Source organism: Prionailurus viverrinus, chromosome D2 (genome assembly GCF_022837055.1).
Source record: "Prionailurus viverrinus isolate Anna chromosome D2, UM_Priviv_1.0, whole genome shotgun sequence".
In the NCBI taxonomy this organism is placed as follows: domain Eukaryota; kingdom Metazoa; phylum Chordata; class Mammalia; order Carnivora; family Felidae; genus Prionailurus; species Prionailurus viverrinus.
This window is the reverse complement of record NC_062571.1, coordinates 13,363,661-13,379,483: the sequence shown is the minus strand read 5'-3', so window position 1 is coordinate 13,379,483 and position 15,823 is coordinate 13,363,661. Positions and strand designations below refer to the sequence as shown.

The 15,823-nt window shown below is 36.1% G+C and overlaps 1 protein-coding gene across 8 annotated transcripts in view; it reads right to left on the bottom strand.

Moving 5' to 3' along the window:
• Positions 1-15,823, bottom strand: part of ARID4B (AT-rich interaction domain 4B) — a 156,158-nt gene that overhangs the window by 44,962 nt on the left and 95,373 nt on the right. For all 8 annotated transcript variants that reach the window (XR_007145305.1, XM_047825042.1, XM_047825046.1 and 5 more), the window contains exons 9-16: positions 13,951-14,030; positions 11,929-12,005; positions 10,349-10,503; positions 7,368-7,440; positions 5,736-5,830; positions 4,725-4,822; positions 3,319-3,562; positions 2,823-2,998 (exon numbers count right to left, since the gene is read on the bottom strand). Coding sequence is in view for 7 of the 8 variants with exons in the window: in XM_047825042.1 (XP_047680998.1) it covers positions 2,823-2,998; positions 3,319-3,562; positions 4,725-4,822; positions 5,736-5,830; positions 7,368-7,440; positions 10,349-10,503; positions 11,929-12,005; positions 13,951-14,030 (998 nt within the window). In the remaining variant the exon portion in view is untranslated. The remainder of the gene's footprint in view (positions 1-2,822; positions 2,999-3,318; positions 3,563-4,724; positions 4,823-5,735; positions 5,831-7,367; positions 7,441-10,348; positions 10,504-11,928; positions 12,006-13,950; positions 14,031-15,823) is intronic.

Genomic DNA, 15,823 nt, shown 5'->3' with positions numbered 1-15,823 from the left:
ACCTCTTTCCTTCTACATTGTGAGGCAGGAGGGGCGAAGGGAAGCCTAATAGTCTGTGAAATTAAGTGTAAGTTTACAAAAGTAACAAATGCATCAGTTTTCTCTGAAATACATCACAAAGTCTACAGAATCTCAAGAATTATTTCTATTTTTAAAGACTCATTTATATTCAAATGAATAGGTACTTCAAAATTAAGACCTAAATAAACCAGCTATAATTGGAGATAAAAAACTAGAACTCTATTATTAAAAATACATGAACATGTCTGTACTGAAGAAATAATTATTAGTATGGCTAAAATATCTAAGAAATTACCAGAGAGGGTATTTTGGATGATAAACTATTATTAACAACTTTAAATAAATGTTCATATGTATTTAAAAAATTAAAACAGTTAAGACATTTTTTTGGAAAGAATATTCCTTGTTTAAATCATAAGCTTGTATCTCTGTGTATCAGGGAGAAAAGGAAGCGTATTCTAGTGGCCACAACAAAAGAAGTTGTTTATTATGCGCCAAAGATATTTGTTATGTACCTCAGAATGATCATATCAGAGAAAGGAGAGACACAGAATAAAAAGTCTGAGAGTTTTTAAATGAAAACAACTTCTAAATTGGGTCTTACATTACACAATGCTCTGAGCACAACTGGTTCATGCCAGTAAGAAGCACAATCCTACTTTAGTGCAGCCTGGCAGTCTTTAATTTTATCTGGAGTAATACTCTAATACTCTGTATTCATAAAGCAATCAAAAATTGAAAACAAAAGTTTCACACTGAGTGTCAACCTCAGACACCAACCAAATGAAAAACACTTAGTGTACTAAAGTTTAAAGAAGCAAACAACACAATTGCTATCAGTCAAATAAAATATTCTACTCCTTTCTCTAATAATTCACTGGCAAAATCAAAGGTAAAACGCACTAAATCAGACATAGAATGCCAACAATGATACCTTCTGGAAGTATAAAATGTAATCAGCATATAGATTTGTAAAAATTAAGTTGATGTGGATCTCTCTCTCTCTCTCTCTCTCTCTCTCTCTCTCTCTCACACACACACACACACACACACACACACACACACACACACGCACATCTTTTAAAGAACTATTATTTTGGGAAACCAAATGTATCAATATTTTTCATCTGAATTCACAAATATCAAATTTTCCCAGTTTGATGTCACACTCCATACAATGGAACAAATTAAAAAAACAACAACTTTAACTTGTTAATACTTTCTATGGGCCAGGCATTGAACAGGTCATTTCACCTAAATTAACTTATTTAATCTCCTTTACCTAGACTATGAAAAAAGGACATGGCAAATTCCTGGCAGTAACTAGTAATTACTTAGAGAAACTTTATATGCTAGAGAAATACTCACATATGATTCTTTATAACTATCAAATTTTCTATTGCACTTATCTAATAAAACTCAGAAATCAATCTTGGACATTCCCAACACATAACACTACCAAATTAGTGCTGTCGGGCTAGGAAAATTTCAGTTTGTAGTATGATACATTAATAAATATATGTAGTAAATTAAAAAGCCATAGAGTTGAAGAAATTTTTTAAAACCTACAATATATAGTTTACACCAGAAAATAAATTGAAACACCAACTTGAAAAAATAAGATAATTATTAGTGACAAAGAGAAAACAAGGCTTATCACAATGCCTCCCACACAGCAGATATTCCAGAAATAAATGCAAATTTAAAGATCAGATTTTTAGACAAAAAGCTGAATCCTTACTAAGTTTCTTAGGAGTTGAAATAGTCTCCAGCAACAGCAAGGAGTACCTTGAAATATACACGTGCACACAGGACTATAACCAAGTATAATGAAAAAACACTTAGACTATATTCATCTAAACCCAGGTTTCTCCTCCCATGTTTATCTGTATGCTGCAGCCAAAATTTCAGAGGACACTAAAATAATCAAGACATTTTAGGCAAAAAGCTACATACTTACTAAGTTTCTTAATAGCTGAAATAATCACCAACAGCAGTAAGGAGTACTTGATATAGACATTTGTACACAAAGATATATAACAAGGTATACTAAACAAGTACCTTTCCCTAAATTTGCAAAGCATATTTTGCTTCCCTTCCCTTCCACAGCATTTGGCATGCTGTGGCCAAATTTCAGAAACCACTAAAATGATCAAAAACATTTGGTTGTACTTATTTAAACGGACCATTGACGATGGGGATGTGTAGGGTTTTTTTAAACCTCAGCGATGACTAGATGCCAAAGATCATCTACAAAATCCAGGGGTCCACTGGCAGTGCATAAATTACATTGCTGAATAAACAGTTCATCATTCCAAACTGACCAAAATGAGGAATTACTACTGTCACAGAAAACACAATATAACAATCCAGGCCTTGTGAAAGCTAATTATTAGCACTTTTCCATTCTTATTTTTTGCTTAAGAAATTAACACAATTCTTAAAATCTAGAGCCAACATACCATCTAGAAAACATTACATACAGAAAGCCATCTTCCCAAATTTCTATTATCTGGTTATTCAGCAGAGCTTAATGTAGTAAGAAGTATTTTTCTAGCTCAAAATTTCATAAATTTCCATGATGAGAGCAAGAAGAATGGATCAAAAACATGATCTTTTGCTACAAATTTGCATTAGTAGGGTCTCTGAAGGAGGCAAATGGCACTTACAAACTAAATGCAAACCTCTCAATTACACTATATTTTGTCAAATTTAGGTTCAAACACGCACACACACAAAGGGCAAATTACAAGAATTCATTCAGCCAAAAAATGCATCTTAACCAAAAACAAATTTCTTACCCAGATTTTGCTTTTTCTTCTTCAGCTTCTACCTTTATGCTGAGGGACTCATCTACCCCAGTTGTCTCCTCATCTTTGTCCTCCAGATTTTCATTTTCTTCTGTTTTTTTCATGTTAACTTCTTTTTCCTGATCGGACTGTGTAGGTATAGATTCTAATAAATTCTTTTTACTTCCCTAGAAAAAAATCAGAGGAACTAAACCAACAAAAGTAAAAACTGTCAACCTAATTCCATGATCTAATTGTTAGCAAAAGGCGGTACCAACCAATACTAATATTGAGAAACGCGTTAGCTATTTTAAGATACTCCTGCCATTCCTAACACACTAAGCAAAAACAGCGAACAACTATTTTAAATACAAAAATAGCACTTAACGAGGAAAATGCTCAAAAAATTAAGTATAACATTTTATAGTAAGTTAACCATGAAAATGTTACAGACAGTGTAGACAATGTACCAAAGAAGGCACAGCACTATGAACAGTATCTGATTTACCAGAGAGGGTTTAATATTTTCTTTTCTTTCAGTATCATCATCAGTAGGCTTTTCTTCTTTCGGTATTATATTCTCCTCCTCTTCAATCTTTATTTCTTTGATTTCTGGTTCATTTTCTTCCTTAACTTTGATTTCTTTTACATTTTCACACTCCTTACATGGCTTGTTAACAACCTTCTCTGGCAATGCCATTTGAAATTCAATATTGGCCGACCTACAGTACTCCTCAAAACCATATAAATATCTGGAAACGTGAAGAGAAATTACATTTGGGAAAACATTTCAAATTATTACTACAGAGTGGTGGTTTTTAAAAGGTGTTTATTTCTTTTAAGTTCTCAAATATTGAGTCATATTAATATTCTAATTTATTCTAGTTCAGTTCTTCCCATTCTCTTTAACCCAAATAGAAACATTTTTCAAAAAAAACCAAAGTCACAAAAAAACTATGCCAAAAGTAAAAAAAAACAGTATCTTAAATAAAGTAACTGTAACAACAATAGCTATTAAAAGTATTAGTAAAGCATCAACTTTTTGAGCACTTTTTTTTTTTTATTTTGGAGAGAGACAGAGACAGAGACAGAGAGAGAGAGAGAGAGAGAGAGAGAGAGAGAGAGAGATGAATCCCAGGCAGGCTCTGCGCTGTCCAGCACAGAGCCCAACGTGGGGCTCGACCTCATGAATCATGAGATCCTGACCTGAGTCAGTCAAGAGTCAGATGCTCAGCTGACTGAGCCACGCAGACAAACAATGAGCACTTCTGATATGCCAAGCACTAGTCCTCTTAGTTCATGTGAAGTCTCATTTAATCATCAGAATAATCTTACGAGGCAAGCACTAGTATCCCATTTTACAAATGAGGAAACTGAAGCTTAAGAGAACAAATAAATGGTCCAAGGGGCACAAAAGCTAATCACTGGCAGGACCAGGATTCAATCCTGGACTTTTTAACACTTTATTTTTTTTAATGTTTGTTTATTTATTTACTTATTTTGAGTGAGAGAGAGGGAGAGAGACAGACAGGGGCAGAGAGAGGGAGACACAGAATCTGAAGCAGGCTCCAGGCTCTGAGCTGTCAGCACAGAGCCCGACACGGGGCTCAAACTCATGAACCTCGAGATCATGACCTGAGCTGAGATCAGACGCTAAACCGACTGAGCCACCCAGGTGCCCCTTTAACACTTTAAAAAGAGGTTTTTAGTCTCTACACAGTACTTTCCAAATTTTCTTGGCCACAAAAACTTTCTTTACAGAATATCTCATAGATCTAGTATTCACAGAAAATACTGCAGAACATGCTATTATAAAGTGATTAGTAAAAATTTCTGATTTCTTAGAAGAAATAATTAGCCTCCTGTTTTCTAGGTAAAATATTGAATGTCAGTATATCAAGTACAATGACTTACTTTTTATAAGCACATTTAACGTTGTATCCTGCAGCTGAATTTAAGACAGGGATTCCAAGATCCTGGTAGACTTGTTTCCAAACAGCTCCGCTTTCAATCTAGCAGACAAAGTAAAATGAAAACTCCCCAATTAAAAGGTGGGAATATAATAAAATTTTGACTAATGTAGCATATGGAAATATATGTTTATATGTACTGGTTCTAGTCTCAAAGGAATGAAAAATAGCTTAATAAATTCTAAATAAAAAATTTAGCTTACAACAATCTTTTAAAGTAAGTTTTAGTATTCTAACAAATCTCAGAAAAGTACAAATGTTGAGCTATTAGGCCTTTTGATTTTTAAATTAAACCTGGCATAGTAAATAAGAGAATATTCAGGTTTCTAAATGAAAATTTGTAATGAAGAGACACATCAAAATTTTTAAGTAATGTATTAGTTCCCATAAAACCTGTAAATTTAATAAATCAAAGTAGTTCTAAGGATCTTAGTAAAGCATTTTCTTCTACAGAATACTCCCCCCGCCCGAATAATCTTAATTGGATGGACACCACACATCATGGCAACCTTAAGATAATTTCTTCAGTTCAACAAAGATTTTTCTGCATGTTTCTATACATAAATGTGTGTGTGTATGTGTGTGCATCACACACCATGGAAGAGATTAAGAATAAAGAATATTAAAAGAGATCCCTACTCTCAAGGACCTTACAGTGTAGTGGAAAAGAGACACAGGAAGAACTTCTACCAATATAGTTGTGCTGTGACTCACACATACACAGGTGGTTTATGAAAGTTTGACAGACTTAACAGTAAATCGGGAAGCTCATTTGAAAAGCTCTTTAATTAAATTTAAATTTGGTTGAGGAAGCTGGCTGTTTCTGTTTCTAACTTGTGCCTTACATCTTCTTCTCCTTCTACTATTAGGTTTTTATTAGACAATTTTAGGTAATTTTTAAAAAAGAAAACATGTTGCATGAAAAACACGTTTCACTTTTGACTGTAATACTTACATTATCAAATCCTCCAAGCTTGTGTACAAGTCTGAATAACTTAAAGAGGTTCAAATTTCGATAGCCAAGTACGGGCCGTTTGTTAATAGGCGTGCCTATTAAAGAAAACACAAAATGTACTATAACCATGCTGCATTTGTTATTTAAAACTACAAAAGATTCAGATATTACCACTGAATATATACAGTGCAAAGTATATGTATAAGAGAAAAAAAAAATCCCTTGTTAATCAAAAACATGTCTACCACTTAAGCCCATTTCCTTTTTAAAAATTTCTCATACCAGATTTTTGAAACCTTGTATGATTTCACTCCATTTTCATTTCCTTGATGAACAAAGAATAACAAATAAACCAAAATAAAATATCAACAAAACAAAAAATTTTTAAAGTTTGTAAAATTTATTTTGAAAAAGCAGGCTCACGAGCAGGGGAGGGGCAGAGAGGGAGGGAGCAAGAGAATCCCAAGCAGGTTCCACACTGTCGGCACAGAGCCCAACGTGGGGCCAGATCTCACCAACTGTGAGATCACGACCTGAGCCAAAATCAAGAATCGGACACTCAACCAATGGAGCCACCCAGGCACCCCTTCACTTTTTTATTTGCCTTATACAAAAGCCTAAGAAATCACCTACCTTCTTAGGCCAACCCTCATTCGTACAAAAAAATAATACAGAAAGCAAGGACATTTTATATGAAACAATAAAGATACCTACATTATGGCAGCCACTATCACTTACGAGAGCAAAAGACAGCCAACTTCTACATATCAACAGTACAAATGAGGATTTAAAAAAATATTAATCCCCCCCCAAATAACTCCCAAAGTACAGTGGCACTTCCAAATATTATTCATTCATTTTGTCCTTCTCCTCAAGCTAGAAAGCTTTCTGCCTCTCCCTACTCCCTTTCTGGCATCTTCCCAGGAAAGGAGACACTATACTCTGAACAGCAGATTACCAAGAGAGTGACAAAGCCACAGTTACCAGAGGACGAGGTCACTACAGAAAACGAAAGGTCAACATCCATACCTCTTTCCCTCGATTCCTGTGTTTCTTTAACAATGCCAGGTAGATTCAAAAGACTAAGCCAAGGCTCACCCTGGGACTCTGCCACCTTTCTCTATGTCTGACTCTCTCTGGATGGTTTAATTCTCTGCTTCGTTCTGTGTGGTTGGGTCACAAGAAGACTTGGGAGTATGGTGTCTCTCTGGCGCTCTCACTCACATGCACACACACAAACACACACAAACATACACATCCAAGGTATATCCAACAGTGATTCTAGAGAGGAAGTCTTTTTACTAGAGGAATCTATGTAGGTACAAATAAAATGGTACTATGATTACCATTCAGCTACTGCTCCCTACTCGTAAGAGTTCTTTGGGAACTCATGGATGGAGGGCAGATAGGCAGAACAGAATGCAGGCCATGGCCATAATATCCATCAAAATACTGTCAAATTCCTCCTCCCATGTACTATATGCCAGGTACTATGCCAGGTGCTGGTGACGCTGGCAGGCAGTAAGGCAGCCATGATTATTAGTGACATGAAGCTTAGTGAACAGAATTCTTCATGGTTTTTTTATTCATGGTTATTGTTGTACAGGTAGCACATTTAAAAATAAAACTCACCTCTATCCTCCATAAATTTGTACAACTGCTGAAGAAAGTTTTCCCTTTCTTCTGGAAATGGTTCTATTTCTTCCTAATTTTAGTCACAGAAGAATAGAATGTTATTTTCCTCAATTAAACATCATAATAACACAAGATTTCCTACTAAAAGCAAAGACTAACATTTACTAAAATATTTCAAAGACATTTTACCAAGTAAAAATTATTTCTTAACACTGAGATGTTCAAAACCAGGCAAGTCTAGACATTTTATGCTTTCCAAAGGAATATGCCTTAAGAGGTATCTCAACAGCGATAATGCCAAATGTAAATTCTCACATAAGAAGTACGAAATAAGACTAGCAAGATGGTTCATGAGCTTTTTCCCATATCAGAGATCTATCTACTCTTTAAGTCAGGGCCACAGGCTCAAGAAGACCTACTCTCACTTATATTAAATTGGGTCAGGGTTTCACATCACAACAGACTATCTTGTTGCTCCTCCAGAACTATACACGTGTGGGTCCCATTAGCTGTAACTCCAAGTATCCTTCATGATATACAGCCCCACTGTGCAGCACTTCAAGCTAACAAAATCAGTAAAGTGGGGAACAAACTTGATCTACAATACCTGAAGATTCAGACTTAGGGAAATCTTCAAGTAATAAAATAGTTCCCCGATTTATCAATTACAAGGGAGGGACTAGCTTCTTGCTGCTGTGGCCAGGGGCTGTGGCAGTAGGGAGCTGGTCCTGAAGCGACCTGCAAGGAGCAGGGTAGTAGGTGAGATGGAGGAACTCGTCGATTCAGTGACTATCATCCATTCAACAAACCATTTAGCGAGCACCAGCGAGCGTAGGCACTGTGCTAGGTGCTGACTCAGATAAAAGAAAAGTGAGCGATGGAGCCTGCCGTTAGAGACCATGATCGGGAGTAACTGTGAAGAAAGTGATTCCAAACGTACACTTAGGACCTGCAGTTACTCTGGCTGAAACCAATGTATTTCTGACAGTAACACTCCAGACCATACTTTTCAACTGATAGTCTAAATAAACCTAAATATATCATTTTACTTTAAAAATCATGTGTCTAATGCCATTGTTTTGACATCTGCCCCTTTATTTTAAAAGCTAGCAGAGCAAAGGAAGGCAAGGTAAAAACAAGAAACAAAAATCCATGTTGATAAACTATTAAGTTTGCCAGTTGAGCAGAGAAGAATAAATGACAATTATTAATTTCTTTATGTAAAAATCTACACTTCTCAGTTTAAACATGGTCCACAGAAGGTGGGTTTTAGTAAGGCAGTCAGATACAAATCTAAGGAAACCTATTTTCTAGATATGATCTTAAATGCCCCCTGATACAATATTTGGCTTTCATAAACTGCCAAACTTATTCCTGTTCCCAAAATTTAGTGAAGTTTGTATTTAACGTAAAAGAAAATGATTAACTGGAAACCAGATTTGCTTTCACCAAAACATTTCTAAAACACAAATCTAAGCAATAAAAATTTTAGTAACTAATATTTATTGATCATCATATATTTACAAGTTATACATTATGAGACACTCTGAGTAGGAGCACAGGGAACACCAAACCCCTGAGGAGCTTACAGGGGAGAAAACTGACAATAAGTGCGCGTGCGTGTGTGTAAATGATAAAAACATGCACAAGGAAAGGGAGTAACTAAGCAAATGGAGCGATTAACTTTCCTGAGGTGAGGGAGGTGATGCTGCACAGGTTTCCCTTTACAGAGGGATCGTGTTAGTAGGGTTTTGAAACTGAACGGGAGTGTGCCAGGCTAACTGGGGGAGGAAAGGCAAGAGCACTGTAGGCAGAGGTATTGGTATGTGTACAGGCTGGGAAGAGGCAAGGTATCTAATTTAATATCGCCACAGCATCAAGTTCAAAATGGCAAGGTACACCAAGAGAAGTGGTAAAAAGGCAGGACTGGATTGTAAAAGAAGTTCTGTAAGTGAAGCTTGAGAAGCTACTGGGAAAGTTTGAAGCAAAGGACTGCTTGTTCATTTTAGCATTTTAAACAAAAAGCGGGAGGGGGAGAAGACTGAAGCTGAGAAACTTTTACACTACACATTGTCATCACAGCCACTAGGTCATAAAACATAAACTCTGAAACAATCCTATTTCATGAATAGTTGTTTATTACAATTAAATGGCAGAATTTCAGAACTTACCGAAAATATTACATATTGAGATTAACTTACTTAGTTTCCTGAAAACATTCACTCCAATTCACTTCAAGGTCAAATATACAGCCTTCACTACCTACACCATTCACCAGTAACTTTTATGAAATCGTTCAACACACCACTGAAGAGTACAGTGGTACAATGTCACTAGTAATACCATGGACAGCTTTTGTTGGTACTTATAAAGTACCAGTTATAATAAAATCTAAAACTTCACCTACTTGATCCATACAAATTCACAGATGACTTATTTATGATCTAATTAGAACTAGCCTCTCATCTGTGTTAGACGTAATTATTTATGTTTTTCTGAATCAAAGAGGTATTAAAGGTATTAATCCTTTTTGCTGACTATTCTTCTAATACTAGATGGAAGATGTATTTTATACTTCTCTAGGTATTTCAATAAAATATGCAGATGAAAACACTGTACCAGGTGACAGTGGTCCACAGGATGATGAAAAAGCACATGAAAGGAGAGATTTGCTACGTTAGGTGTGTATTTCCCTTATTATCTGATAAACCAAAAAAAGCACATCATCATTAAGAAACATTTTTGAGATTACTGAAATAACTGTATTTAGTATTTTCAATTTCACAAGACTATATTTCTATTTTAAGTAAGCAAGCAAACTACCTGGTTATGGCGGACATCACAACACAGTTTTATTATGAAATATCTCTAATACTAAAAATACTTAAGTGATTGACGACTTCATGCCAAATCCTAACTCACAAAGGAAACTGAAGTGTTATTTCTAATTTTAGGAGACATCAACCATTTTTAATTACCTCTTCTTCACTGCTATTATCTTCCTTTTCCTTTTCATCATCTTCCTCCTCTTCTTCTTCCTCTGCCTCACTGCTAGAACTATCTTCTTTCAGTTCAGTCTTCCAGTTAGCAGGAATCGTTCTACTTTTGTGAAATTCAAGTGCCTGATCAAAGGCTGGAAAGAGGACCATAAACTATGTGAACTGGAGAAATTAAGACAACTGATTTGTCTAACAGTAGTAAAAAAGATTTAAAAAAAAAAAAAAAAGTAAAACTACTGTGCTAACACCACTGACATCTGTGAAGTGTCTGCTACGTGCCAGGCACTGCGCACTGTAGTAACTCATTTCAAACCCAACCATCCGGAGCATCGGGCACCCGTTTTATAGACGGCGAACTGCTGCTACTGAAGGGGACTTAGGTTCAAACAAAGAACGGTTTTCTTCTTTTACACAAAAACTAAACGTGCCTAGTAAAAACAACTTTAAGACTGGTACATTTCTGATCATTTGTCCAACAAATGACTATGAATCAGCATCATATATCAAGCACAAAGCCGCTGTAATGAACATACGTTATAGCTGAAGATATTCTATAAATACGCATTAGCTTCATTTCTAGTTAAACCTGAATTAAAATTAAAGTAATAATCAGCTTCAACTAAAATTAGCTAGACACAGTTATTTTCAGTTTATAATACATGGAAATAAACTCTAAGCCACAAATTCTTAGTGATTTTTAACCAGTCTACATAGCATACTATTAGATTTGATGAATATGGGTGAAAGGAAAATAAAGTTATTTACAAAGCTAAAAACCAAGCAAAAAATGCAATTATGATATATTGCTCAATAAAATATGACTACTGTTACACTATGAGACATGCCAAATCAAAACTACTTTTGACTTCTGTTTCTACCATCCTTAGGAACTAGTATTTTATTTACTAGGCAAAAGCAAGGCTATAGTAATTAGCTGGTAATATAGTTCTTTGCCACTTTTAGATTACTGCCCCTGATTATAAGCTAAGAAAGAAAAAGAAGCCCTATAGTAACAAAAGACACCTAGGTTTACAAAAGTATAATTCACACAGAACCAACTATAACTTCAAAGACAGGATTATAAAAAATATTATTTTTTATTTTATTTGTTTATTTTAATGTTCATTGATTTTTGAGAGAAAAAGAGAGAGAGAGGGAGAGACAGAGAAAGAGAGAGAGAGAGAGAGAGAGAGAGAGAGAGAGAGAAAGAGAGAGAAAGAGAAAGAGAGAGAAAGAGAGAGAGAGAGAGAGAGAGAGAGAGAGTGTGTGTGTGTGTGTGTGCGCGTGTGTGTGTGTGTGTGCGCGTGTGTGTGTGTGTGAGGGGGAGGCACAGAATCCAAAGCAGGCTCCAGGCTCTGAGCTGCCAGCACAGAGCCCAACGCGGGGCTCAAACTCATGAACCACAAGATCATGACCCAAGCCAAAGTCAGATGCTTAACTGACTGAGCCACCCAAATGCCCCCAAAATACATTTTTTAAAGAGCAAAAGAAAGTTTGATCTTCAAAAACACTTCAGCAGTTGTTAAGTTAACCATAAACTATTCCAAGATTATCCTTACCTTGTTTTAATATCGCATCAGGCTTTGGTGCAGAGTCACTAGTAATTTCATGGACATCCTTTCTTGGCACTGAAGTACTACATTAGTTTTTTTTTAATTTTAAAGAAAAAAAAAAGCCACAAAAAACACAACAGAAATTAAGAGTTGAATTACACACTACAGAAAAATATTAAAAATATGAAAACATTAACATTTACAATGAAAGTGATTGCACAGTGCTGCAATTCCCAAATAAAATGCTAAGCAGAATGTTGAAATAGGTCATCATCTACAGAAGGACCCACCTTGAGAGGTGTTTTTCAAACAAGATATTCTCAAATATCAGGAGTCCCTGGCTAAATGTAACACTGAAAACAGGGAGGCTAATGAAAATAACAGTAAATGAAAATACTTTGATGGCAGGATCAATCCAATAAAAAAAGAAGTCAAATAGTAAGAATTTGCCATTGTCTTGGAATAATCACAAGAAATTACTGAATTTAAGACTGGAAGAAAATGTACTTGTTTATACTATAAATGTTCTTCTAAGAACTGTTTTTAAGCTGGATTCTAGGCTCACAAGCAAACTTCTAATATATAACTTAGTCTTTTATGGAACTCCCCAATCATAAGGAGGGAGGGAGTCAGATGTAAGCAACTGGGAGAATTTCTATCATATGTATCACATTCATCTCCTATTTTACAATAATAAATCATCCTTCAGTATCATTCAGCTTTTCTGCATTTGGTCTGTATCAATCTACAAACGCCAGAAAACTATTCCAAATACATTTGTCAGCCAGCCTATTTTTAATTTTTATTCAAAAAATTTCAAATACATACAAAAGAGAATAAAACAGTGCAATGAAACACCATACACCCATTATCCAACTACAATAATCATAAAGTCAGTCACTTTCACTTATACCCCTACCTACTTCCTCCCACCCCATGTGGATTACTTTGAAGGAAATTTGAGATATTATATAATTTGATTTGTGATATATTTCACATGAGTTTTAAAAGAAAATTCTTTTTTAAAAATCATAAACAGGGGCGCCTGCGTGGCTCAGTCCATTGAGCATCCGACTTCAGCTCAGGTCATGATCTCACAGCTCGTGGGTTCGAGCCCCGTGTCAGGCTCTGTGCTGACAGCTCAGAGCCCGGAGCCTGCTTCGGATTCTGTGTCTCCCTTTCTCTCTGCCCCAACCCACTCGCATTCTGTCTCTGTCTCTCTCAAAAATAAATAAACATTAAAAAAAATGTTTTTTAAATCATAAGCAATATCATTACTACACATTTAAAAGTTAACAATAATTTCCTAATACCATTGAACCAGTATTCAATTTTAATATTCAAATTCCTGATTATCTCCATTTTGTTAAAGTGGATTTCATAAATTGTTTTTAAAAATCACTTTCTAGAACCTGAAAACCCAAACACCAATCTTAAAATGTGATGATCCTTTTAAGGTATAAACACAGAATAAGGCCAAGTATAAAATACATGACTTTTCTAGTCACATAATTCTTAAAGGGGGAAAAAAAAAACACAGAAATTCATAACTCAGTTCCAGAAAGGCTCTATATGAAAAATCACTTGAACACTTAATACATTTGCAGTAACCCATTTTAATCCACAGGCTGCTATACAAGTTGAATGTTACACAACAGGTATCAGTATAACCATTAGAACTAAAAATATTAGGGCCCAATTAAATATTCCAGAATAGTAAAGACATCAATAAATATAGCGATCAAATATTAGATACAGTAGATATATCTAAATGTGCCTGAACAAATCACCAGCTATTATACTATACAGGGAAATACTGACAAACTCTGGGAGTTTAGAAAAAAACAAAATAAACAAGTAAGGCATACTGTAAGACCACTTAAATGATAATGTGAAAAACGATCACACTTCCAAACATTCTGTATGATGAAAAGTAAAAGCATAAGGTCATTGGAAATAATTTATTATCATTTACTATCCTAACTTGGAAAAACAGCATATTTTTAACCTCCAGTGAATTATACTTACAATTTGCCATCTTTGAAAGATCGAACAAGAATATTGTCTTTTTTCACAGCAATTTCATCACTACAATCAGGACAAACCACCTTTAAAAAACAAAAAAGTGTAAACTATTAAAACTAAAAGCACATTTACAGTTATGTATCAATTATTAAAATCCTTTTAAAAGACAGTTTTTCAGGGGCGCCTGGGTGGCTCAGTCGGTTAAGTGTCTGACTTCAGCTCAGGTCATGATCTCCTGGTTCGTGAGTTCAAGCCCCACCTCAGGCTCTGTGCTGACAGCCCAGAGCCTAGAGCCTGCCTCAGATTCTGTCTCCCTCTCTTGGGCTCTCGCTCTCTCTCTCTCTCAAAAATAAACATTAAAAAAAAATTTTTTTTAAATAAAAGATAGTTTCAGCTTAAAGCTTAAAAATGAATTTTAGGGGCGCCTGGGTGGCGCAGTCGGTTAAGCATCCGACTTCAGCCAGGTCACGATCTCGCGGTCCGTGAGTTCGAGCCCCGCGTCAGACTCTGGGCTGATGGCTCAGAGCCTGGAGCCTGCTTCTGATTCTGTGTCTCCCTCTCTCTCTGCCCCTCCCCCGTTCATGCTCTGTCTCTCTCTGTCCCAAAAATAAATAAACGTTGAAAAAAAAAATTAAAAAAAAAAAAAAATGAATTTTAGTTTGTAGGGTAAACAGGTACACACACATGAAAATACACACAAGTGATTTTAAATTTACATCCTATATCCTTCCAGCTTTCTTGATTCCCCACATTGTTTCTGGCACTGGCTTGGTGCTGAAACCAGAAGCGTGGCCATGGCTCGACTGAAGCTGTGGACCAAGTTCTAGTTAGAAACAGAACACTGGAATGAAAGGGGAGGCTGGGGTGGAAAAAAGAGCTAAAGCCAGAGGGTCTGCAGCATGGCTAGGAGAACAGAAACCAAAATGGGAGCAAGTATCAGAGCAGTCTCTAAGTTAAAAAAGGTAGAGATGAGTTCAACTTATTACTTACATTTAAATATACATAACAGGCACTAAAATTTCTTCCCAATGCTACCCACTCTAAAAAGTAAATGTTATAAAGAAGATACCTTTCTGGAGGCTACGTAAGATTTATTACTAACAGAAGAAGATTTACTTTAGTTGGAGTCACCTCAGCTGCTATTTAAAGTGAGGTTCAAGCATTCCTTCCTAAAGGCTAATGCAAGACGCCTACAAACTTTTAGTATTTTGGGGCGCCTGGGTGGCTCAGTCGGTTAAGCGTCCGACTTCAGCACAGGTCACGATCTCGTGGTCCGCGAGTTCAAGCCCCGCGTCGGGCTCTGGGCTGATGGCTCAGAGCCTGGAGCTTGCTTCCGACTCTGTGTCTCCCTCTCACTCTATCCCTCCCCCGTTCATGCTGTGTCTCTCTCTGTCTCAAAAATAAATAAACGTTAAAAAAAAAAAATTAAAAAAAAAAAAAACTTTTAGTATTTTAATTCCAAGACAGCCCACTATGTATACCAGGAACAATGAAAAATGGGCTAAATAAGTATGACAGGTTTGTTTTAAGGACAGTCTCATTAGCTCTGAAAAATGACAATGGCACATAAAGGCCATTTATTCTCACCACAGGTCAGAAAGGAGCTAGAAACAGGTGAGTTCTAATTTCGTCTTTAAAAAGTTAGTTCACATTTTCCGTAACAGCAACTGCAGTGCACCAGGCATTCCTTAAATACTGACGGCACTGTGAATAAACTCACTGATGAAAGTCTGCTACATGGGGCGGCTGGGTGGCTCAGTTGGTTGAACGTCTGACTTCGGCTCAGGTCATGATCTCACAGTTCGCAAGTTCGAGCCCCACGTCAGGCCCTGTGCTGACCGCTAGGAGCCTGGAGCCTGCTTCGGATTCTGTGTTT